The sequence below is a fragment of the Trachemys scripta genome, chromosome 5, assembly GCF_013100865.1.
Source record: "Trachemys scripta elegans isolate TJP31775 chromosome 5, CAS_Tse_1.0, whole genome shotgun sequence".
NCBI classification, from domain to species: domain Eukaryota; kingdom Metazoa; phylum Chordata; order Testudines; family Emydidae; genus Trachemys; species Trachemys scripta.
Window position 1 is genome coordinate 29,148,987 of NC_048302.1, and position 27,408 is coordinate 29,176,394.

Consider the following 27,408-nt stretch of genomic DNA (forward strand, 5'->3'; position numbering starts at 1 on the left):
TTTTGCATACTAAAGTCCTTTATTCAACAACACAGAAATATCACAAAAACAACTTTACTGGGCAAACTGAATGTTTTTATACAGTTTTGTACATGCCCCATAAGTGACTTTTTTTTAATAAATACACTGTTTTCCAAAACTGCTTTTTTTCATAATTGCACAAGCATACATACACCTTACACAAATATCTTTTAGAAAATTTAATAGATAACTGCACAGTTCAGAAATAGGAGAACACTGTGAAAGGAGTACATTTTTGTGGCCCATGTTTCTGAAAAATCTCCTAGTTCCCTGCATTTGTGAAAATGGAATACTTTCTAACATAGGAGCTGTCTTTTATTCACTAAGAATAGAGTAGATCTCAGTGTGAAACTGCCAAATTTAATAAAAACAAAAATCTGAAACATTTAGCTGCTACATGAGAACCAACTGTTTGATATCACTATGCATCTAACCATGATCAAAGACCCACTACAGCTTTTTGCTGAATATATTCGACCCTAAATGGTATGTTCATTTAACTACTTTCTTTCTTCATTATTTGATTACAGATATAGCCCGTTTAGAGACTTTATATTCTTTAACATTAATTGTATGACTTACATACCAGGGGTTCTGGACAAAAGGAAGTACTTCTTTTCTCTTAGGGAGTGTCTATTATTAAGTCACATAATGTGTATGTGTGCCTCCTTTACAGCCTTATTATTTAATAGGTTTATCTGGGGTATGATAAAAAGATTTTTTTCTATTAGGCATGCTTAGTGCTCACACCTAGAATACTTCAAAGTTATATTATGCATTTTTTGCACTGTGAAAATGAAGAACACAAAAAGGGATAAAAAAATTCATATTGTAAAGTATGTTAGGATCTTGTGAAAAGCACAAATTCAGTAATTAGAACCTGACAATAATCTAATTTATAAATATGTATGTACCACGTATAGGAGAGAGAAAGAGAGAGGCCAGAAAAGGAATGTTCTTCTTCAAACATCAAAAACAAAAATGCTCTCTATGCACTACATCATATAAATATTGTTTTACCAATATGGAAAATTGATGATATAAAGAAACAATGTCCAAAAAAAAAAAAAAAAGACATATGTGGGAATCAATGAAAATCAATCCTTGTTCATTTTTAATAATTAACAGGTTTGTTTGCTTTTCTTAACAATTTTGAATTGACGTAAAACACCACAATTACAATATACAGATCCATCAGTTCTTGAAAACAAAACAACAAAACAAAAAAAGAAACCACATCAAGACATGCAACATTAGGGTATTAGACAGTAAGTACATTGCTATGAATATCTTTGTACACCTAATGTAGCCTGAACTGAATTTTGTCTCTACTTCTGTCAGAGCAATCATAATTTTCCAAAAAGCAAGGCAAGCTCACCAGCCAGATGTGCAAATAAGGCTTCAGTCAGTTTTTAAATCAATTAACAATTTGGTAAAGAAGGCCTTATGTAGCTCTCATTGGTCCAGCAGTAAATAACGGAGGCCTTAACCAGAAAGTCTTAAATGAAATAACATCAGGTACAAAGCTGCCAAGTAAATGAAGGTAAAGCTTATTTTATGATTGTTTAATTAAAGATCTTTTATAAACTATAAGAGGGGGCACATGTTGGGAGCACATTAAAGATGGCATTTATTTTCTGAAATTACATGTAAGATGTCATGCTACACGGATCCCAGAACATGTGTCAGCCCTAACGTTTAGAATGCACGTGCAATCTCCTCCAGCTCAACACACCAGTCCTCTGATGCTCTTCTACTGTGTCCCAGCCCTTCTACTGACCCTTGCTGCTACACAGCCAATTCTAGGATGCTTCTCCTCCCATCTGCTGCCCTTAGGTTGCTTGACCATTGCCAGGGCTCGTCAGTCCTCAGACTTTCCCAGAACTCTGACTCTCCACAGACAGCTGATGACACACTCTGCTGCTCACCTAACCCCCCCCAATATTTGTCAAGCAAGTGAGTGTGGCCATGTGCCAACAGTATGAAACAATTAGCAGATAATGGAGAAAGTGCTGAAATACTATGCTATTGGTACACTCTCTGCATCATTAGCCTGTTATTTCCATGCTTTTCTGTGACGCTACTAGCATTTATCATCCTATCTTGTATAAAATACTAAACATATATAATATGTGGCATAACAGCATTCTCTTACTTTCATGGGGTGGCCTTTTCATGTGAGTGAAAACAAAGCCAAGCTATAAATAGGTGATGAGGTAATCTGTATGAAGTGTACATAAACTCAGTATCCTCCATATCCTTGTATTACATCTGAATTATATAACTCTATTCTCTGCCTTTATGAGGAGTAAATGTTCTGTATACATAGCTAGTACAGGAGAAAGAATGGTGAAGCATTCTACTATACGCCCAAGGGACCAGTTATTCAGCAAGCCCAAGATCAGTGGACAAAGAAAGATGTGTGGGGACAAATAGTCACTCATTGAAAAAATGTGGGGTTTTCTTATATACTTAAAAAATACCCAGGCTCTCATGGCCTGCACAACTGCAGGAGATATTCAAGCCTGTCTAAATTTATAAACTAGTCTAATCTCTAAATGTTGCACATGGAGCGAAAATATTTTCATATATTTTATAAAAATTTTATTCCGTCTATTGAAAAAACCTACATAGCAACTCTTAGTGGGACGGTAAATACATTGAGTCATAGATTTTTCTCAGATATGGTACTCTTTTTTCATTTTGTATGCTAGAACATGCTATATATAAATGACTGATTCCGCATGTCCATCTATACTGTGCATTTCACCCTACAGCACAGTCAAAAGCAAGTCAGCTATGGTGTGTTACTTTGGAGGGATACCCTTCTGTAAAGCTCTTTTGGAAGCAATGCGAGTGTACAACCACTACTCTAAAATAGTGCTCAAAAAGATTAATCTTAGATTTTTTGTCTTCCCCTCTTACAACAATACAACTGAAGGTAATTGCTAGATGCATCATAATCTTTTAATCTTGTAAAACTTGGCATCAAGTCTCTATGGAAGGATGCATGGTAAAACAGTGCTGCTGCTGCTGCTGCTAACCAGCCAGCAAAATAATATTTAAAGCTAGAATTTATTGCTCCAGATTTAACTTGCAGAACCACACTGTTGTGTACAAACCGTTAATCTCCATAGATGCTCAGACATGATTGTCTCCTTGTGTCTAAACACACAAAATACAAGCTGCTATCTGTACAGTTTACAGTACTGAAACACATATATTTGAAAATGAAGTATAGATATGTTACTTTTCAAAGATACATGATTTTATAGCAGGGGTTTACCCAAACTTTTTTATTTTTACAGCCACTTTAAAAATAGACAACAACTTCACTAGTATAGCTAAGTTACATCAAATAAAGATTCAGTGTACTGAATGTGAATAAACTGGCCAATTCCCCAGGCTCCCAGATTGTTTAAATTTTGTTTTTGAGGAAACCCCTATACATAAATGAAAATAGTATCTGAGTATATTCTTCAATGGTGGACTAAGCAGTTTCTTAAAACAAGACTTTAGCTTGCCATTCACTTCGGACTGCCTTGAAAATAAGATCTACTACTGCTTAAAAGAACCATCGGAATGCTTCAGCGCTGGGAACAGGTGTTCTCTATAAAAAAAAGCAAGAAAACAAGTTAAGCTTTCTTTCTGTGGCATTATAAAATAAGATTTCTTCTTGTGGTTTTTCCTTTACATTTCAGCCATATTTTTAGTTATCTAGATATAACATGATGCCTCACATAACTCAACAATTAATAGAAACGTCCTCCTTCTAAAAATGTGCCATTTCAGGATTTTATACATACATACACTATGTACTATCTATTTCCTCTTTAATTAAACAATAAAGTCATGGAAATGAAAACATAATTATAAACATCTAGTAAATATAGCCTGGAAAATGGAGAGTAGTCATGGAATAACCATACCATTTTGAAAAGGTTTCTGCCTATCTACTGATTTACTGGGTGTATGCTTATAGTTGGGTGGTTTTGCAGACACACACTTTGGCAAGACATTTTTTTTAATGCAAGAATAATGAAGACATTGATCTAATGAGCACAATGTGCACTGTGAACTGATGCACCTGTGTTGATGTCTTGGGAGAATAGGGCAACATTTTCAACGTAGAGTTGGCCAACTCATTCCATATTTTGGCACTTAGGTTCAGATCCAGCAAAGCACTAGAGCTTGAACTTTAAGCATGTGAATGGTCCAACTGACTTCGACAAAAATAGTGACTTGCTTAATGTTGAGCACATGCATAAATGCTTTCCTGGATCTGGGCCTTAAATAAAAATGGCTTACTTTCCCCAGGTGCTGAGCACCCACAGCTCCCACTGCAGGCAAGCATTCAGTACTTTTGAAAATTGCACCACTCTCTTAAGTGCCTTAATCAGCCCTTGGACACCCAGCTTTTGGCACCCAAGTTTGAACATACAGGGAAGGACTTAAACCATGATCTTGCAAGGTGCTGAGTGCTTTCTATGAGGTACTGAGTGCCCTCAATTCCCTCTGCATTCAATGTGGGTTGATGGTGCTCGCATCCCAAAAGATTGGACTATGGGGCCTATTTCTGCTCCTACTATAGCTAATGACTTTACACTGACTACTGTGAGAGCAAGATCAGTCCCTTAAATCATACATGCCAATTCACATCAGTTATTCCATCCTGCTGTATTTGGTTCATTAAGAAATATCCACATAAGCAAATATCATATCTGAAGAAGTGTAACTAAAAAACCTAATACACGGGCTTAAGGAAATTGCAGATAAATATTGTTTTGAAATAGTTCTTGTGGATTATGTTGAAGCTTTAATTAGAGAATGCCACTGAAAAGAAGCAGTCTTTAAACTATATTTTTATGGCGATCCTTTAAATGTTTCCATTCCAAAATACAGCTAATAAATCATACACCCAGAAATTTGTATGGATGCAGCGCTAGATGCTCTGAGGCACCGCCAATCAGTTATATGAGTTAAGGCATCTTTTCAAAGTTCTACAAAACTAATAATTACCACAGCAAACATTTTATACCATAAAAGTAATCAGTTGTAATAACCAGGCTCAAACAGTATGCAGGTCCCCTTGCAGAAATACTTAAAATTAATCAGTTTAATAAATATAGCAAGGGGATGAAAAGGAAGCAGAGTTCCTCTTGTTTTATCTTTATCATTCATTCCCACTGGAATATCAGAGAAGAAAGAATTTCTGCTGTGTACTCAGAATTCTAAACTATTCAATATCCTACTTCTATCCATGAATGTTAAAGTTTAATAAATCATCTGAAAATTAGCTTCCAAAAACGAGTTTGGTTGTTGTATAAATATGCTCTGAATATTTGAGTGTTCTTTGTTAGTATGTGCCAAAATAAGTATTGATTATGTCCCCTTTAACAATTCCTATTCTATTCTGTCACACATGCTCAGTTCTAGGGTATGTACCTGTAATGACAAAAGCAAAGCAAAGCTTCCTTCAAAGGTATACCAAAGAAAGACGATATGCTTGCTAGACTATCCACAGAGTTCTGTGTAGGTTGTAAGATGGCTGCTGATAATATAATTTATAATTTATAAAGAAGTTGACTATAAAAGAAACCTGAGTTTAGAACAATAGCAAGCAACCATATGTCTAAATCAACCTCAGAAGAATGGCTAATCACGTATAAGTATTACCCTTACATATTGACTTTGAAAGCGACATTTAAATATTCCGCTATGAATACTTTTTTATATATCTGGGGTTGAGCTGGCATTTATTTACTTTCTTGCAGCATCAAGTTGAGTTACTCTGTCAGACATTGTCGTATCAGCTGGAAGTAAAGGTGCAGTGTCTGATTAAAAGGTCAATCAGACCTTTAAATACACAGAATAATATTTCTGAAGGGCAAAGCTGCTGTTTAATATTTGTGCTTCTGAAAAACTACAAGATAAGGTCTTTTGCATCGGCATAGGAAATTATAATTAAACATATATTATATAATTAAATATCTATTGCACTAGCCACCGACTGGGGAATCAGCTGTGACTATTTTCAATCATTAAACCACACAAAAACAAAAACAAAAAAAATGAGGATTGACTAGATGGATCAAATTAGCTCAAACCCAATTTATGGGATGAAATGTTTTGATTTTTACCCTCACAACAGACAAGACTATAGCCAGTAGAAAAGAGATCTTTCTGCCAGTTTGGTGGCTCAGCACACCAATCCATAAGCTTAAGTGCAATGACCATCTACCTTCTGGTTATATAAATTCAAGAGTCCCAGCTGGGGAATCAAACTCTTGATGAGATTACAGTGAGTTTCTGAATCACGGTTATGCTTGCAGGGAATCATTATCCTGAGTGACAGGAAAGACAGATTCCCCTGGAAGTTAGGGGGGGGAAGTAAGGAATAGAATTGGAGTTGATCAGCATTGGTGAAGGCAGCCTTCACTGCTCATGCAGGTGCAAATACTGACAAACAGCAGCCTCATTCCCAGGAGGGAACTCAAAAACCTGCAGCCCCAGCTTCTCCTAACAGGTAATGCTATAAAGCATGGTGTTCCAGATAATTTATCTCTAAACAACCCTGATATGAAATGACCTTCAAGCTTAAAACTTTCTATTCTGTTTCTCTTTGGGTCAGCTTTAACTAACAAAAGTATTTTCTACATAAGTAAAAGAAGTAGCTCAAACATTTGAAATATTATATTTTAATTGCATTTTTAAAGTCAGCTTCACATAAACAGCCTAGAGAATTACATTTTTGGCTTTAAGATAAGAGAAACACAATCAAATCCCTTTAAATAAACACACACCAAAAATAACATTTTAAAAATTATATATATTGGGCCTGTATCTGTTCACATGGGCAAAAATGCCCATTAACTTTAGTGAGACCAGGTCCTTTATACAAATACACACATACACACGCTTCCAATACAGCAAAACAGCAAAATATACTGAAATTACAGACTCTTTAAATTCTTCACCACAGACTCTATTTTAACTTGAACTCAGCTACTTTTTTGGTGCAAGAATTCAGACGTTTTAAAAATGTATTCTGTATACACTGTTGCTGTGAGTGTAGCTCTAATACAGTGTTGCGATACAAGTCTTTGCAGATGCTAGATTACATATTTCTATTATTATTTTATATAGAGCATTAGGGAAACAATTTTGTAGCAGCATATGGAAATTTTTAAAAAGAAATGTATTTGAGAAGGATACATAGTTATGACCTGAGTATTTGTAAATTTTAAAGGAAAACCCTTTAAGCACAGTAGCAAATTCAAATCTTGGCTTTTACACACACCCAGATACTTGCAGGCCAGATTCTGAACCCCTTATTCATGCTGAATAGTATATACTGACATGACTAGTACCACTGAAGTAAACACGCCAGGCCATGAGAGGCCCTTATGGGGTGCACAGAGTTTGGGGTGCACACAAGAAGCTGTTTCCCTCACTGGCATGGCCTGTGCAAAGGCCTATCACAATTACAGTCCCTAAACTTGGACGAGTGCATGGACTATTCCCTTAATATACCCCAAAGACACAGGTATCATAAATGGAACATGGAGGCCCTTGGGTCCTCTCCTGACCCCAAACCAACCTGTGCAGTGGGCCAACCTGCATAGAAAAAAAGCAGGCTGGACCATTCTGCACAGTGCCCTGTGTACCAGGGAGCTTGGGAAAGGAGTGGCTCTCTGTGAGGGACATTGCCTCCCTGAAATCCCCAAGTCACAGGTCCAGTTCTGTACTTGGGCCACTGGAAAAATGGCACAATTTGGCCCAGTGAGACTTATGTCATTACTACCAGACATTAGCACAAGCTGGAGAGTCTGGTGCCATGTGATGTGTGACTGGAGGGATAAGGAGAAGCTTGTCTTCAAGGCCAAGGATAGATTATCACAATTCCTGCATGTAATGCATTTTGCATCCATTATCAGCCCAAGATCTGGGGCTGGCTACCAGTTACTATTGCCTAAGTAACTAGCTGAATAGGTTTCTTATATATATGAATAACACAGCATTAGTTAGTTAAAGGACTACTATACTCTACAAAATCCACAAAGCAGCCAGAAAATAGCAGAACATTTGAGGAGGCAAGGAAGCTCTGTCCAGGCATGTGGTGTCCCCCTTGCCCATTCCACTAAGCCAGACCTATTACCTGCAGTGCTGCGAGCTGATGGAAGCTTCATTTTACCTGAGGTTCCTCTTTTAAGGCTAATAAAAGATGGCTGCTACTCACGTGTCCAGGAATGGGTGTAAATCCATATCCTCCAAAACACACCCACTATCCCACCAGACTAGCCCTCCTCCTCATGCTACTCTCCTTGGAGCAGGTCTTAGAAGAGTAGGGACAAGGTAGGTGTGAATACATAGAGTGTATTCTCCATCACACAAAGCCAGAATAAGTTACCTTTGTGCAGGATACTATGCAAGGATTGGGAAGAAGAAATCCTTTCCCATCCCAAGGTGAGGGTGCAGGGCAGCTGCATAAGGCCATTACCCTGGTGCTGCTTTGTGCAGGGATTTGGTTCACACCCTCGTAACCTATACACCTCAATGTCCCCTTCAAAGTGACTAGGTGAAGCTGACAGAGTTAAGCTGTGCTGTGCACATGTGTGAAGTCCCTATCTCTGCAGCCAGTTTGTTCCACCCCTGAATATACTTACAAATATAGGAATGGCTTTGGGGTACCCAATAAATGCCAGATTCAACTCACAGAGTTTCCCTGAAATTCTCCCTCAGGCTAAAGAGGTTGGAGAACCATAGAGGAGTGTGTGAACTCCTAACCTTCCATACCCTGGAAATCTGCACAGAAGAGAAACTACAGGCTGCCTTTTCAAGCTATTTCTCTGCCCTGTTCCCAACCCCTTCTGATGGATCTTGCTGAGCTGTGCTGGCACAGAGACAAGTTATTGTGTCTCAAGTAGGCATGAATACAATTTAGGCATGAATATCCACTGACTAACAGAGGGAGGGGAGGGGGATTGGTTCCACAGGGAGCTCCTACTCCCCCTCCAACCCTGGCATCTCCTCACAAAATCCTGCAGAGTCCTAACCCCACAGAAGAGCTTCCATAGGATCTGGACAAAGATGGAAGCATACCATGGAGCTTTCATTCTCCACATCTGCCAGGATCTGCTGGGTTCTGCTGTCATTCTTCACATCTGCCAGGATCTGCTGGGTTCTGCTACCTTCCATCCACAGACCCTGTCTTTCTATTTATTATAAATTATACCATACTGTAACAGACGTCCTCTAACAACCAACTTAAGATTGGACTTGTCGGTTAAGTGGAACAAGTACTTCAGGTCAGAAACTCAGTGATGAGCTTATTTTAACAATCTGAGTTAAAATATCTCTTACCATACCTGAGCCACATTCCTGTCTTCCTTCATACCAGGGATGAGATTTAACATTTATGTTAAAAGTCAGTTTTATTTGCTTCGGGAGGACATGAATCTTTTTACTGGCAGTTATTTTTCCACTTGTATTGCATATCTTCCATGCAGTATTTGACACAAACCAGATTTAGAACAGACCAGATTAGGAAACTCATTTGACTTTTTCTGCCACCAAGTTCGTACAGCAAAACGTAAACCACTACACTGGATACTACATAGAAATAAAAACTGAATCATTGATTCTGGACCAGGGTGTCATACCCTAACTCACTTTCAGTACCTGACTCAGCAAGCAGTCCCACAGATTTCAAAGGGGCTATTTGAGGCGTGAAGTACAATTCAAGGCATCAGAATTGGCTGGTGGTAATTACAGAACTAAAGACCTGTCCTCACAGGGCCAGATGTCTCCACTTGTACTCACTGTCAGTAGCAAGTAGCCCCAATTGAAATAAATGGGTCTACTCATGAAGTAAGGTATGTCTCGATGGGAATAAGGATAATAGGATATGGTCTTTATTTATATTCAGTATTTGACATTATTTGTTTCATATATTCGTTTTCTTTTACTTGAATTTACTTGGAACATCTTTTAAAAGCATGAGATTAAATTTTGGGAAATGGGTGAAGAATTTTAACATTTTAAAAATATCAGTGAATAGTATCACTGTGGAAAACAGTTAGTAAATACAGATCAGTAAGTGCATGGAACCAGAACTAGCATTGAGAAAAATATCAGCCGTGAAATATTAAGGTCCAGATCATGCAGTCCCTAATCATGTTGGTGAGCACCTACACCTATGAGTAGTCTCACTGGCTTTCAAGGAAACTACTCACATAAGTAAGATCTCCCCAACATAAATAGGTGCTTTACCATCTGGTCCTAAATCCTTAAGGGCTAGATTGTGCCGTTAAGCAGCGCTTCTTTGAACACTGGCATGTACATGTGTCACCCCAAGAAGCAGGAAGAGCTTCGGGAAGGAACAGTTTTGCCCTTCTTCTTCTGGGCTGGAGAATAATTTGCTACAGTCCCTTTCTAGCACACTCTCTCCCTTATGCCAATTCAGCTCTGCTGGCCAAAAAACTGAGGGTTGGAGCCAAGACTCTGCGTCTCCCCACCCATCTGCTCATGAGGGGGAGTAGCAAGCTTGTAGCTCCTGCTTTCCCCATTGCCCTGCACCCAAAGCAGTGATCTGGAAAGGCTGTGCAAGATGGTGGTGGGGATCTTGCTTCCCTTTATGTTACTGTGCAGCCACGATCTGGCAATAAACAACAGTCCTTAATTAAAGCTTTCTGTCAAAGGTGAATCAGAAGAAATCAACATCAGAGGAATGTCATTTAATATTTTTTAATTCCTGTGGATTTTCATCTATACCTGAAGTTGAGGACAGAGCTGATTAGCTGCTGAAGGCAGCTTCCAAGCTGCTTATGATGACATTATTATTATTATTTATTTATTATTTAATAAAAAGAGCCTAAAGGCCTCAATCAGCATCAGGGATTGTTTCTTGTTTGTTCTGACTGGCCTCTGACACTCTATTTACTATTTTTCAGGGAAGGAGAAGGGACATGTAGAAGCACTGTAGTAAAGAGAGCTAAGAAAAATGTTAACCTGTCCAGAGGAGATATGAATTAGTAACTTCAGGATCACAGTTCAAATTAAAATATGGTAGCATCCAATTTATTTACTTTAGCTCATGTGATATTAAGAACAGTTTAAAATGTAATCCTAAACACTGCATTTGGCTATTTCACATTAACATAATATAAATATCAAGAGGTTATATTACAAAAAATACTAAAAATCAAAACCACTCATGACCCATTTCCAGCTCTGTCCCTGTTCCCTTCTAAAATCTGTCTTGTTATTTCTTCTCATTCTACTCCGCTATGAATTAACAGCTATAAACTCCCTTCTCCCTCCACACACACAGTCTGTCACTATAGTAATTTAATCCCTAGGAACACCATCCATCAGTCCCTATCACTTAGCCCCCCCCCCTCCCCCACAGGCATTCTTGTTAACATTCAATCCATTAATAAGAAATCCCTGTTGGTACATCATCCTCTGGAACACGACTTAGCACTCAAGCTTTGACATCTCTTTAATGTCCTCTAGGTTACCTTTTTTCTAAGAAACCTCTATCTCAAGACATAGATGAGGCATGGTTGTCATCACCAAATCTAAATATATATTTCCTTTCTCTCGACCTAGAACTACACTGCCGGTGAGCAACCCTTGCTCCTCCTTCCCACACCGCTGAACCTAAAATGATCTAATCCAGGGGTAGGCAACCTATGGCACGCGTGCCGAAGGCGGCACACAAGCTGATTTTCAGTGGCACTCAAACTGCCCAGGTCCTAGCCACTGGTCCGGCGGGCTCTGCATTTTAATTTAATTTTAAATGACGCTTCTTAAACATTTTAAAAACCTTATTAACTTTACATACAACAATAGTTTAATTATATATTATAGACTTATAGAAAGAGACCTTCTAAAAATGTTAAAATGTATTACCGGCACACGAAACCTTAAATTAGAGTGAATAAATGAAGACTCGGCACACCACTTCTGAAAGGTTGCCGACCCCGATCTAATCAATAGGACATCATGACCAATTAATCCATTAGGATTTCTCACACTGTGAAAGTAGCAGAGTTAGTCAAAAAATGGTCACAAAAAGGCTTCCTTGTTTGTGGCAAAACTGTCAAAAAAATAACAACTAGCTCTAGTAATTAGTTGTGACATCTTCAATTTCCAGGAGCAAGGGACTGTTTTTAATCAATGTAGTGATTGTTAAAGGTGCCAGACTGACAGTCCAGAAGCCTGGTGAACTCAACATATCCACAGATTAGGTCCAGCAAGAAGAGCAGCAGCACAGTCTTCCCTAGAATTTAAGCCAAATTCCTCAACTGGAAGGATCACCTCTAGAGATTAAAAGGTTGCATATCGTTTCCAAGGCCATTCAGTCCTTGGCCTCCCTTCTGAGTTCCTTTACAATGACAATTAACACTCAACTTGGCATGATTTTGTGAGGTGGCCACCCTCACCGGACTTAGACCTCCAATTCATTTTACAGTAGGCCACCAAACAATCACTGGAGTATTACAGTTTATAAGCATCACCATCCTGGGCTGGGCTGGGCTGAACTGGTGATTTAAAGGGGACAGGTTTCATATTTCATTACCAATCCCTTCTTTCATCTAGTCCCCCACCCCTCAATCACTGGTGAGTTCACTATTCATATTAATGACCTCTCCAAACATCTTCTTGCCTCTGACTTTTTCCCTCCCTGATACATTTTGTCTTTGTTTTGTCACTGTCATCCACTCAGGAGATCACACCTTCAACATAATCCACTTCCAGCTCCCCCTTTTTCATCTCTAGCTCTCTGACACTGCATCAGGATGATCACTCCTTCCACAAATTCAAAATTGCACTCCTTGAGCCTATACCTTCCTCTAATAACCTAAAACACACAGGCCAAGCAGTGCCCACTCAATGAATCATCTCACTCCTCCGTTTGCTAGCATCATCTCCCTTCCTCCATTTATCAGCTTGTCAGTACTAACAACTTCATCATTTCCTCTTGATCAGCTTGTCTTCCTCTAATCTTATATAGCTTCCCATGCCACATGTTCACCCTGGTACCCACATCATCTCCAATGGAAAAGAAGTTGAATAAATTGAAGTTCACTATCCACTGGGACATGTGGAAGACCAGTTCACTATCTTTAAAATCCTCTTCTAGTGTGTGAAGACTGAGTGTCTCTTGTCAATCATAATCCAGGGTCTTGGGAATTCAGTGTCACTCCAAATCCCTTTTCATTCTGACACTTCTCCCTGCAACCCCTCTCCACTGAGGTGGTGTTTGCTACCATCTTTCTTTTGAAAATCTAAGGCCATGTCTACACCAGTGAGCTTACAGTGGCACAGCTGTACCGATGCAGCCATGCCGCTGTAAGATGGCTCGTGCAGTGACATAATTAAACCATCTAAAAATGTCAGCGGGAGAGCATCTCCCACTGACGTAGCTCTGTGCACATGAGCGCTTATGCTGGTGAAACTTATGTTGCTCATGGATGTCTTTATTTCACACCCCTGAGCGACATAAGTTTTGCCCACAAAAGGGGTAGTGTAGACATGGCCTAAATATTGTGTCACTTCATCACTACTTTTAGCTCAGCCACCTTTTCCTCTCTTCACCTACAACTGGCACTCCTCCACAGCACTTCTAATGGCCACTGCTGTCCCAGTTACAACCATCACTGGTCATGGTCATGAACAAAACCACCTCCTCAGTAGATCCCCCACCCACCCCAAAAAAACGGCTGTCATAACCTTCCCCTCCATCTTGCAATATTATATTAGCATAATTTCCCATTGATGCCACTGGAGATTTTATTCCGGCTCTGAAAGCTGCAGACTACCCCACCACCACAAACCAGAAAAGGTCTCATTAGACCCTTCCTTATTCACTCCCTCCCTTTCTCTCAGCAAAGTCATGGAGAAAGCAGGAACCTCTGAGCAATTTAAGCAACTTTCCCAGCACACACTCTTTGACTGCTTTGAATCTGGTTTTTAACCCTTTCACCATCTTTAAGAATGTGCCTCTTTGGGCAGTTAATGATAAACGGTCTGCCCCAACCACAAATTCCTCTTTCTTCTTGCACTATTTGATCTCAATGCAGCTTTCAGTATTATCAATAATTTTGCCCTTCTTTAAACCATGATCATCTCCAGCACTGTCCTCCCCTGGTTGAACTGTTTCTGGGCTGTCTGACTGCCACTTTCCCCATCAAGAGCTTGCAGACCAACTCTCCATCTCACTTCATTCACTGGCCTATCTTGACTCTGTCAGCTCCTGGCTTCACCATAATGTTCTATTGCAGAATACATCAACTATAGCAGTGCTCCTCCTGGATAAAACATCCTGTTTGTCTCATGTTTTTAATTTTGCTCTTATTCTCCTTAAATCAGATCTGTACTTTGTCCCACAACCAGAGACCTCAAGGGTCATACTAGACGCCGATAATATTTTCTGATATTTTGAGTATGTGTATATTTTTCTAACATCAGCTATGAAACATTGCAAGAATTCATCCTTACCTTGATGCAGCTTCTGTTGAATTTTTTATTCAAGTTTTTGTCACTTCCTGTCCTGACTACAGCAGTTCTCTCCTTTATGGTCCGAATGCAATAGGCTATTATTTTTCTATAAAAAGTAAGGTTGTATCTCTCCGATCTTTTGTGAGCTTCTACTGGCTCTGAATCCAGATAAAATTGTTTATTGTGAGACCTCTCTGTAGTTGTGTTCTACCCTACCTATCTGTCCTCATCTCCATTCTTTTGACTACTACCTATCTTGAACTCCCCTGTGTCCACTCCCTACAAAATTCACTGTAATTGTCTTGAGTTCATTGTGTTGCCCTGTCCATCTGGAATTCTCTCTCTCTTCCTCACTCTTTAAGCCACTGAATAATTTCCTCCCTTTAAAACCTCTCTGTTCTCCTTACCTTACAAATGGCTCTTTTAATAAAGTGTTTTATGATATTGAGTATTAAAGACGCTACATAAAATAAATTGTAACTCACTGCAAGTCAGAATGGAGCTGAAACATACACTGTCCTGAGACAATAAATAAGAAGGTTTCTGAAATGTTCAGAATTCAGTAATCTCAGTAAAAGTACTCAGTAACAGCAGAAAAAAGAAACACTAATGTAGCTAAATAAGCAAGTATTTGATGAGTTTGTGACCCTGTAAGAACAAGGCACAAAGTAAAACCTAGACTTGAAGTTGTAGGTTTTTATAATATTGCACTCATCACTGTAGTATCTGAGCACCTGGTTAAATATTAAGTAACAGTAAAACTTTAGAAAACTGCAAAAATCCAGTAGGCTTAATAGATACCTGGCTATGGATTTTTATAGTTTTAAAATAAATTAAGAGGAAGCCTAGGAGTTCCAGGGAGGAGAAAATATTTCCCATAATGTTTGAGAGTAGAAGTTAACAAGCCTGCTGGGATCTTTTTAGCCCCTGCAGAGCTAAGGCTTCAACATTATTAAATGGCTGTCGCATCTGAAGTATGGTGCAACATAACTCAATAAACAACAGAAAACATATGATGCTGAATAGGGGGAGGCTTTAGATTACCCTGCAGAATAATTCAATTTTAGGACAGGTGTTTCCATGTGATGGAACAAGATATGACTGCAAAAAATACAAATGCACCCAAAACAGAAAAAATAAGCCACAGTAGCTTTGAGTTTCTAAATAGCGGAATAGTGTCAAATGAAACAATGTTATTGTTCAGTGTGAGCACTCAAAGGAGAGATTTAAGAGGACAAGAACAAGTGGATAAATTGAATTTTCCCCAAAATATATAGATTACAACAACAGAGAATGCTTTTTGAGGACAAAACTATTCCTCAAAAATAACTGTGCCTACAGGAAAAAAATTCAAAAGCATGTAAATGACTTAGGAACCCCATTTTCAATAGTACTTAAGTCCCATAGAGTCACTTATGAGATTTAGGAACATTTTCAAAAAGTGACTTGGGCACTTAGGAGCCTAAGTCACTTAGACACTTTTGAAAATTTTACCCTAAACCTTTCACAACATGTCCTACACAAAGACCATTTAAAATTTAAACTAGTGATTGAACAGATTCTGTAATATTTTATTAAAGTTGTGAGTTCTAGGTTTACCTGCATAGGGATATTTTATTCAGCAAACTTAAACTTTAAAACCTACACATTCAGGGTACCAACTTTCCTTTCATTGATACTTTTTTTAGTATAATTTGAAATGATTTGTTCCTGGTTTTACTACACTATCAATACCATAATGGTCACTATACAACAAATACATTAATGGTGGTACAGCAATTTGTAACTGGCTTTTATCAACTGGGATTATTATCAAAGTCTCTGAAGCAGACTTTTTAAAATATATATATTTTAAAAGTATTTCCACATACTTGCTATTCATAGTGTGCCAACAGCTGAAGTCTTAACTCATTCCTTACTAAAGCAAAACTCCCACTGACCTCAGAAAGAGTTTTGGAAGACTAAGTAATAAATATAAACTTCAGGATCTGGCTGATTAAAATAAAATATTAATACTTTATATAAATGCAAATATTTAGGCCCTAACTCTGCAACTCTTACACCGAATAAACAGTATGGTGAGGTACTCAGACAAGGAGTCCTATTGACTTAAATTAGACTACTTGGCAAGCAGTTCATAGCCCACACAATGTAGTTATTTGTATGATCCAAGCATTGAACAAATACACCACTAGATAAAATTTTCAAAGGCACCTAAGTGACTTAGGAGCATACTCCAATTGGCTTCTAAGTGCCCAGATCACTTTGGAAAATGGGATTTAGGTTACTAAGACCCTTAGGTCCATTTCAAAATTTTACTTATTACGCTTATTTCTACCCAACAAATATTTGGTCTTATTTACCATATAAATTGTGAACCAATCAGTTCAACCCCACCAAATCAATATGCATTGATTTCAGGAGAGTTACACCAGTGTAAAACTGGAAAAATGCAGTGATGAATCAGTCACAATACTAGATTAAATCCTGGCCCCATTGAAGTCAATTTCAAAACTCCCATTGACTGCAATGGGGCCAAAATTTCACCCATTGTATTTATATAAGGTAAATACCTTAAGATCGCTGAACCAAATTAAATCTTGACTTAAACAATGTGCAACCTCATTAAAATAAATGACTGTAACTCGGGGTTGAATCTGATCCATAATCCTGACACAATATTTTTAAAAGGTATGCAAAGACATATTCCATGCAATGAAAATACAAAAAACTGTCATAACTTGTTACTCTCTGATCATTCAGGCATTTTACTGATGAACAACACTAGACTAGTTAATATAAATGATTTTTGAGTAAAAAGTAGAGTTTGCAACAACAACAAAAAAGTTTAACCAGGTATGGCTGTCTGTCTGATTCCTTAAAATTAGGTTCAATTTAGTACCTAATTTTGGTGGTGCTAGATTTCTTTGGTGGTGGTCCATTTCATTTTAAAAAGCATTCGTTCCCATCTTGCACAACACAAAATTCTAGTGCATTTCATCAACAGTAGTCTGTGAATGTCTCCCATCAATGGTGAACTAAAAATTTGGGGATTTTATTATATTAATAGGTTGAATTGTACACCAATAATTGGTGTGGTTTCTGTTTGGTTTGTATTTCTAAAAATTACATAAAGACAGTAAGAAAATATGAAATTTAATAAAAAGATTAAATATCATCTCTGTTTAAGAAGGTACCAATTCCTCTACAGTTTTAAAGATCAAGAACCCCTTAGAATTGTTGATCAGTAAAGGGACAGCAGGCCTGATCTGGAAAGGTGCTGAATGCTTTCTCCAAGGTCCTCAAGTTCACTGGCCTCTCATGACTTAATTGAAAGATGAAGACACTTCACATCTTGCAGGACCCTGTCCCATGTGTAGAACTGAAATTGGCTTCAATGAGATTTCTGAGCAGCTGCAGGATTAAGCCGTATGTCAACCAGAGTGAGTGAAGATGCCTGCAGCTCTTCCAAACTATACCTTGAAGCAGCAGTCATTGTGATGCGCATTGTCTCGATGGGATCTCAGCTGGCCAAAAGGAACTAATTATTTAATTCGTGTCTATCATACCCATCATTGTAATATACAGGTGAATGCTACAAAAAATTAATTAAAAAAGCTATTGCAAAGTTTCAGCAAAACTGCCTGTCTCCTCCACCCACTGACAAGATAAATACCTCTTTGGCTACATGCTCAATTGAAGAAGAAGCAGCAGAAAACAAGAAAACACAGAGAAACAAATGCATCTTGCCCTGTTTCTAAAAAAACAAAGAAAGAATCAAATAAAATCACCAGATTCTGATTCTAGTACATTGCAAGGAGAAGTGAATTCCAGAGCCAAGAACCTTCCCCTAAGAATGTTCTACCACTTCCCCTAAGAGTTCAGTCATGGAGATGGAAAAACAAGAGCATTGTGGCAGAATACAACTGCACAACGAGGAAGAAACTGCAAAGTCCCAGACTGGTGCGGGATTTATGGCTCATAACCAAATTCTTGAAATGAGCCCATAAGAGACTGATGCAATTGCTTAGATTATAAACTCTTTGGGGCAGCAACTATCTTTTTGTTCTGTGTTTGTACAACGCCTAGCACAATGGGGTTCTGGTCCAGGACTACGGCTGCTAAGCACTATGCTAACACAAATAGTAACTAATAGTAATAATTAATTCAGTGCACAACAGGAAACACAGACAGTGAGCTGATCACTAAACACAGACAGTGAGCTGATCACTAAACACAGAGAGTAGTTTGCACTTTCATCTGACTTTCCAGTTAGTCATCCTGACATTCACATTAGCTGCCTGTTCCCTCTCAATTTTCCAGTGTTCCTTCACACTATTGATTCCCATCAAAATATGTAACTTAAAGCTAGAAAGACATAAGGAAAAATGCCTCCTCTGAGGCCCCACTAATTGACCCCTACCCACCGAGCTCCATAGTGTTGCCTTAACAATGTTCACATTTGCCACCAAAACAAGGAGCAAAAGGGCTGAGGTTGCCCACAGGTCCCCTTTTTCCCTAGTGGCAATGCCATATGCTGCTACATTTTCAGGGTCAAATGCTGCTTCCATTGAAATCAGTGGACCCAATCCTTTTCTCAATTAACTCAATCTCAAAACCGCACTGAGTTCAAAGGGAACAGGGTTAGGCCCTTCATATTTAAATTTTAATATTGAAAACTTGTTTTTGAATGGAAAATAAGTATGCTTATTTTTTTACAATAGTAACTCAATTAATTAACATGTATCTTTTACAAATAAAGTACGTTACACCGAATATTGTAACACTATGCCCAAGTATGAAAAGTACTTAATGTTGTGCTCAAATCCCACTCTTACTCAGTTGAGTGACTTTGTGCTTGATTTTGATATTCCACTGGTTTAAATCAGGAGTGGTGCAACTGAAATCAATGGAGTTACACCAGCATAAAACTGACTAGTGAATTCATAATCAGGCCTATTGACTTCAAAGAGTGAGAAAGGCACAAAGTAAGATTTGGCTCTTAGTCTTTATAACTTACAGTAGGCGTTATATAAATGTGTACTAATGGGAGGAAAATAAGTAATCTCTCTGGACTAAAAATGGTTATGCCTCTTTAACTGTAAATCTAAATGAACACAGTGTATACATACACAAGTATACAGAGTGATACATGGCATCAATTTTATTTTCATACATTTATTAATACTATACATAAAGTCACCTACTAATGATAAAATTCTGTTAAAAATACTAGAGCACAGGTAATATAAGAAAAACATGGGAAAATAAAATCAGTTTGAAAAAAAGGCTGGAAGGGAAGCATTTAATTAAAAATGTAAGGGTCAGGTAATCTGAAAGCATTAATGAGAATCTGTTTTAAACTTAGTGTACTAACCTTGAGAGTTATATCATATGCCTTCATTGCACCAGGACAAGAACAGATTTAAGGGGGGGAAGAAAGATGAATTAAGTGGTTTCAACCAATTTACTGACTTTTTTGCGTAGTTCACTTCCAATCTTTAGTCATTTCCATATTTTGTAGATGACATCCTTTATATTTTGTATGTAACTGACAACCACAATTTCCATATGTATATAATGGAACTTGAACCCTTGATTCTTATTATATTGTCTCAGTAAGGTGCCTACCTAGGTCATAGTGTATCACCTAACGAGATCTGTTGATTTACAAAGACCACAAGACAAGCTAGCTTGAGAAGCCAGTTCAGCAAGCAGACTATGCTCACCCACCTGCAACCACGACTGCTGTTTCAGTTCAGTCATGTAGGCCCTGTCATTCTCTGACATGCTTCCAGCTGGTTGCCTTACAACCAGAACAGTGTTGCTGCACATGTGCTTGAGGCAGTCATGCTATCATTCTTTATTATTTAATTAAAAAAGAAGAAGAAGAAAGAAGAAAAATGACCAAAAATAGAGAGTTATCCAATTTGGGAACTTTTCCTTTCCTACTGACAAATAACATGCCTGTAAGGATATTAGCCACACGCCGTGACATGCTTTGTGACTGGATATGACCTACGGAGAATGAACGTCTACTGATATCTCTACAGCTGGAGAGAGAAATCTGCTTCCTTCCAGTCATAATATAGCAGCAGAGGTGTGTGTGACAGCGAGAGAGAGAGAAAAAATGAAGAAAAGCAGTGAAGGCAGGTGGTTATGAAAGTACACAAGTGGCTAATAAAACCATGTTTTTTTTTACTAGCCACAGCAGTTAAACAATTTTAATGGGTAGCATTCTCATAACATGCTTGAACAATTTTTAAGGCTGTAGAACACCTTTGTCAGGAGCAAGGAAATTCATGAAATGTGTTTAGAAATGCACACAAACTCATACAAAAGTCTGATAACATATAAACTAATCTCCTCTAGAAATATTTCACTTTCTGAACAAATCAATAATCCATCGGGATCTATCATTTATCATAAATAATAAATCACAGAGGCATCTTGGTTTACAAACCTAATGAAAAAGAACTTTTTGCCTAAGTAGTATAACAAAGTTCAACGTCGCTGAACGAACAAGTGCCACTGAAAAAAAGTAATCTCTCTTTAAATTGTGGATCAATATTAAAATTCAGCATTATCTGTTTATTGCAGAGTGGGTGATTATAAACATTCTTTGAAAACTTTCTACAAATATAACAGAAGTATATTGTTGACCAAAAACAGTAAGTGAAATCAAAAGTTAACAGCTGATGTCTAGCACCAGAAAAAATCCATATAATTTGCTGTATTTCTGTGATACTGGATTACTTACAAAAAGCAGCTGAAGAAAATGTAATAAAAATGGGCTAATAACCAAACTTTCAACAAAGATAGTTCACTCTTGCAAGGAGGAATGAACATGATATTTTGATGGGACTCAATATAATACAATAAATCACAATGGCAAAATTTTAATATAAAAAACCAAAATTTCCTTCAGTTCAGTGGCAATATTAATATCAATAAGGCTGTATTCATTTATTTGGTGTCAAACAAACTGAAGGATTGTTTTTCTTTACCCCAAGACCCCACCCTTTGTTGGAGAAAACTCCTGCAACCAATGATTTAGAAAATAACCACAAAACACATGCAAACTGGAAAGTTGCAGTTTTTCACTTTGTTGCTATTTTCTGTGACTGCAAATCTTAATCTGTCACCCAGTATACACAGTACTCCTCTGTACTAAATCTACCATTCGCCCCGACACCTTCAGACACGTCTGATATGTGCATCTAACCAGCAACACTATAATTTTAATAATGACAAGGGATTACATATGATTACTAGTCTTTCCTGTCTTGTTTTCTTTTGTCTAAAAATATCACCTAATAGCCATTTTACATATATTTTTGTATTTTTATCATTGTCTCTTGTACTCAATACATGAACTGAAATTTCCACAACATCATATCTGTCTGTCTTTTGTATGTCTAGCAAACTTGAAAACCTGTCTTTACAGCTTTGTGATATTCAATACATTTGTCAGTTCTGAGGACATATTGTAAAAATAAATGTATATACAGTTCAATCAGACATAAGTTCAGTCATACCTGTGCTTATTTTTTACATCACATTTTAGTACACCAAAAAAAGGATTATGTTGTAAAATGCATTGCCAAAAAGAATTTGTAGCACATTTCACCAAACTATTTAACTCTGTGACTAATTGTCTTTCTTGAATCAAATTGCCATCAGTCACCCTGAAAATAACTAGCTATTACTTTGTTCTGAACCGCTGACCACTAAAAAGTCAGGTGTTCAGCTACATTCTTTTCCTGCTCTTTTCCCCCTCCTCTCCACCAAAAATCAAAGATAATTACCAGTCAGATAGAAAACACAGTAGATAAAGCACAGAGATCTCATAATGGCAACAATTAAGTTAGAAAAAATAAATAAACACCCCATTTGCTTTCAGGTTTAAAAGTGTTTACCCTCCACCCCTGGTTTCATATAAGTAAAACTCTGTTCCATGTCTCCAGACAGAACTCTTTAAAATAACAGATAAGCATACAGAGATCGTTCACATCAATGTGGATGTGCCCAGCATGTGCAGAGGTGTTAAAGAACCCTCTTAACGAAGATTTTAATTCATCCTCTGTGATGTTAGTTACTATATGAAACTATAGTGATTTTTCCAGGGACCAAAATAAAAATGTCAAAGGGATTCCCCACCCTCCTCCCCCACTTCCTTCGCACTCTTATTTAAGAGCATCCCCCACCCTCTACTTTCAGGGTGGATTCATACCAGGTGCTAGTGAGGGAAGCCAGTGTCACATATGCAATAACCCTTACAACCTGAATGAGGCTTCAGAAAAGGGATGCTGCATCTTGAAGCTAGACAAGAAGCACTGGAGGGGTGGGGGAAGGGGGTTGAGCAGGGACGGAGGGAGGCTGGGGAAAAAGAAATCATCTCCTCTGACCTCTAGTGAAGTGCCAGGTTTTTTCTTTAGCTCTTCACATTTCCTAAATTTGCAGATCTGGTGTCCCGTTTTGCGGTTCCTGCAACTGCTGCAGACGCCACAGTTGATGAGCCTCTTGCAGGGCACGCAGACCCCACACCTTTTCCTCTTCTTCTTAGCAGGGTTGCCTGCCCCTCCTCCCCCGCCTCCTCCTCCTCCTCCCGCCCCCCCTCCTCCGGCGGCTCCCAGGGAGGAGGAGGACGAGGAGGAGGAGGAATGGTTCTGCGGGCAGTCTGCCAGATTGGCAATTTGAAACGCACTGTCTGTGACGGCTGCTGAGGCTGCTGCGGGGGAGTGAAGGGCTGTCATGACGATGACCCCTGGAGGTAATGAGATGCCCCCTAAAGCCGGGATAGCGGAAAAAGTCCCCACGCGCTCGGGGAGATTCATTATCTCTGCTTCAGCAGCGCCGCATTTGAGCTTGTTCATGCATTCCCCAGCCAAAGGTCTGCAGTGTTCGGGGGATAAGGTGGAGAGGAAATTATTATTTGCCATTTGCAACGCGGGCTGCTCGGCTGGCGCGCAGCCAGGCTTGCCCAGCCGCTGGGACTCGTTCCGATGGTGCATGCTGCTCCTGCCGGCGTGGAGCGAGGCGGAGGCGGCGGCGGAGGAGGAGGATTTCCTTGCACCAGCCGCGCCGCCTGGGACCGTATTGCTGCCGCCGCCGCCGCTGCCCCACAGCATGGCGGTGGCGGCGGCGGCCGTGGCGGTATCGCAGTTCCAGGGGGACATGCCGATGCGGGCGGCGGCGGCGGCGGCGGCGCTGGGGAAGATGGGGGTGGTGATGCGAGCGATCTTGGCCGCCTGGGGGAAGGCGCCCCCGTTGGTCTTGTAGAAGGTGGCGAAGGAGCGGTAGCGCTCCATCTCCGAGTTGTAATCCACAAGGCTGTTCAGGGCCCCCTCGGGCAGGTGGTTATCCTTGGGCAGCCCCGGGGCCTCGGGGTTGGGGCCGCTCTCCACGCACACGTTGGTGTTCATGGTGGCAATGGGATGCTGGGGTGACAGGGGGAGAAAGGGTGGAGGAGGGGGGCACCAGTGAGGGGCAGGGCAGGGTAGGGCAGGGCGGAGGGCCACAGGAGCCGTCGTCTGGGTGGGATGGATGGGGTCGGGTGCTGGATGGATGGGGAGGGGGGGTGTTAATCCTCTTTGGGGTACATTTCTGCAGACGGCAAATTGTCAGGCAGCCTCTTCGTTTGCATTCTCCCAGGAACTGTGACAACTAAAATAAAGAAAGTCATTTCCAAAAAGATGTCAAGGCACAGGAAACAGTCACACAGACACACTCAGCAGCAATTCCAGAGCGTTTGCACGCGAACCAATAAAGCCACGAGCCCACCGCCACGCTCCCGGTCTATTCTGCCTCACCTCCCCCTGAGTAAATGCATTAATAGCTGGGCATACCTGGGGAGGGGCGCTGACAAATGCCTAGGGAAAGGGACCAGTTGGAGTGCTAAAGACATGCAAACGATGGGTGGAAGGGCTCTAATACCTATAACCAGAGGGCATATGAAATGTGTGAACAAGTGTTGCCAGGGCATGCAAATGTCAAGTAAAGCAGAAAGCAGCGATGGGCTGAAGAAGCAAATGAACAGGATATGAAGTACTGAGAAAGTCCACAATGCATTAGAGAATAAACTGTAAGCAACACACAATACTAAGAGCCTGCCCACAAACAAGCTGAACTAAAGAGGCAGAAAAAAATGGGGAGGGGGGAAGAACTACCAGCTGCCACAGTGTCCTTCTGTGTCTGACGGTCATTAGTTTGAATCCCAGCACAGCTGGTTCTGTCAGGGTCTTAATTCTATGTACCAAGGACAGATCTCAATTGTACAAGCCATTTGATGGTGGTGGTGCTTGTGGGGTAGAGAAGGTGGTGTTCTGCTTGTTTTTAAAAAATGAAAAAGGAGAGGAGATAAAAATATTTAAGCCAGGCAATTTCACAGTTTTTGACCTCAGAGCCTGCAGCTGGGCTGAACATCCCCAGTCCCTCTGGAGGCTCTTTTCCATCTCCAAGCCATGGGGGCTGCACAACACTGTTTTGTTTTTTTTTAAAGCACCTCCTGCAGGCATTACAGGAATATACATTGGTTATAAAAAGAAAAAAAAGACTCCATTAGGTATATGGTTACCTGCTGAATTAACCATTAGTGGGATTGACAGATTCATTGTTATTCTTATTATTTTATTTTTTAAAAGTTTAATGCAGAAATAAGGATTTTTATGCCTTTTATTTCTCATAGGCCATTCTTATGATGTGGAGAGGGATATTTTAGTTTATAATAGAGAAAAAGATACACTATTTCTGTCTTTAGAAAGTAAAACAAAACCTAACTAAAACACAATTCTATTATCAGTCTCTGTTTTCTAGATTCTTCACCTGGATATTTATTTTAGACTTATTCTAGCATTTTTTTAGATTTATATATATTGATCAGAAACCTTTACTTCCGGGACACCAAATGTGGCCCAGTACTGTTTCAGGTTAAAATATGTCTAGTTCAAATGGTTATCAATTATAGTAATTAGGATCATAATTAGATTAATGAACCGTTTATAGCCCAATTTACCAAGTGCAAAAACTTCATCATCTACTGATGTTATATTCTAAAAAGCAGGGTTTATGTAAACAAATCCAGATTATGGTAGAATAAATCTAGATAAAGAACCTCACCCTTGGCTGGATTAGGAACTAGCATGCATCTTTCAATCACAGAAAGACCCTAATCACACATGAACCACCTCTATTTTCACATCAGGAAAAACTGAGACTATTGCTCCCTTCAGGGGTCTGATGGCAATAAAAAGGGTGCCCCCAAAAGCTCCAGGCTAAACATAGACTTGGAAAAGAAGGCTAAGAATTTGCACATAGCAAAGACCTCTATTTTCTATAAATGAAACTGTAACCGCATGTCCATAATAACAACTACTCAATAAAACTAGTTTTGCCAACCATGTGTAGTAAATCCACACAACTGGGGAGGGAAATTTGTTAACATTTTAGCCTTTAATTTGATATATTAAATAGTACATGCATTTTATGCTTTATTTTCATAGTATTAAAGTGGCTATTCTGCACAAAATCTTTCTTTTCTTGCTACCTCTCCAATCCCCCACCCCTATCCCCCTTCAAGGTTTATTGCCATCAGAAAGGAGAAAATGATGGTGCCCACCAACCAGGTTATTATTGTTTAATCGATGCATCTCTGGAGCATGAAAAGGGTACCTAAGACGCAGCTATTGATTTTTTCTTAACTATAGTCCACATTTAAAAATAATCATAAAAATAGCTATCCAGACTGCATGATTTGGTTCCTGCTTAAGCCAATGTGCCTGTACATGTTCAATATTGCATGTCTGGTCTGCCAGAGACATAGAGATCAAAGGTCATATTTAACATTCAGGAGGAGGGGCGGGTGCAGATTAATTAATAAATTAATACAGCGGCGCCTTTTATTGCCCAAGTCTCGCATTAATCTACTTTTACGATCCTAGAGGACAGGAACAAAACCAATCCCCCCTCCCCAAAACCCAACCAAAGAAACCCCAAAATAAAAAACCCCAGAAGGAAAAACAAAAAGAGAGAGCAAGAGAACCAAACAATCACTTACCAGTCTCTTTATTTGGGGGGCTGGAAATTGCAGACGCTACCAGCCTGTCTGCCTTTAATTAGTTGCACATCACTCCCTAGCACAAAGAAGAAGAAATATCCAGATGTGTCTTGGCGGCTCCTCAATTACAACTTTGATACTTGTAAACAAACTGTGAAGGGGGGTGGGTGGGAAAAAATAAAGACGCCGAGCCACTAGACAAATACCTGTAAGTGGCTTTCCCCCCCTGGTTGCAGAGAGAAAAGGAGGAGGAGGAGGAAGGGGGGGGAAAGAGCAGGCACTGGGTGAGTATGTGTGTGCGTGTATGTGTGAGAGCGCCTGGCTGTGTGCTCGGTGGTCTCCTCTCCCTGCGCGTTGCTCTCGGTCCGTCTCCAGTCGCTGTGTGCGAGGGAGGGAGGTAGCCAGGGAGTCTCTCTCTCCCTCTCTCTCTCTCTGTTTGTGTGTGTGTATGTGCGGGTGGTGGTGGCTGGGGGAGGGGAGGGAAGAGAGAAGAAGAGGGGAGGGGGTGATTGGCTCCGAGGTGAGGAGGATGCAGGGATGTGGACACCTACTGATGATTGGCTGCAAATTACACCGGGAACAGGAGGCGCACACGGGCCACTGCTTCGCTGCACAAATCCCCTGCTCAGCGCAGGAGCCAGCCACGTTCGTCTCCCATCCCCGCTGCACAGGAGGGCTCGCACGGTGGGTGGGGGTGCTGGAGGGCGGGAGGGCTCCTGGAGAATCATTTGTAAGGAGCAGGCACTTGGCAGAGGCTTCTAGCCCCTTGATTCCCCAGCAAACTTGCCTCTGTGTGGGGCTGTGCTATCTGCTGGGGGCAGGCA

The 27,408-nt window shown here is 39.8% G+C and overlaps 1 protein-coding gene across 1 annotated transcript; it reads right to left on the reverse strand.

Moving 5' to 3' along the window:
* Nucleotides 1-27,017, reverse strand: CXXC4 (CXXC finger protein 4). Its single transcript, XM_034772511.1, has 3 exons — nt 26,585-27,017; nt 22,938-24,195; nt 1-3,631 (listed from the first exon to the last, which is right to left on the reverse strand). The coding sequence occupies exons 2-3, from the start codon at nt 23,952-23,954 to the stop codon at nt 3,587-3,589; spliced, it is 1,062 nt and encodes a 353-aa protein (XP_034628402.1). The 5' UTR covers nt 23,955-24,195; nt 26,585-27,017; the 3' UTR covers nt 1-3,586.
* Between the last annotated feature and the right edge of the window lie 391 nt (nt 27,018-27,408).

What these genes read in the sequence shown, in the direction of transcription:
- CXXC4 (XM_034772511.1), bottom strand. Translation starts at nt 23,954, where the DNA reads ATGAACACCAACGTGTGCGTGGAGAGCGGCCCCAACCCCGAGGCCCCG. An exon ending in AACCTGGCACTTCACTAGAG is followed by an intron (nt 3,632 to 22,937) that starts GTCAGAGGAGAT and finishes TTTTTTTTATAG; the next exon opens with AGAACACCTGTTCCCAGCGC.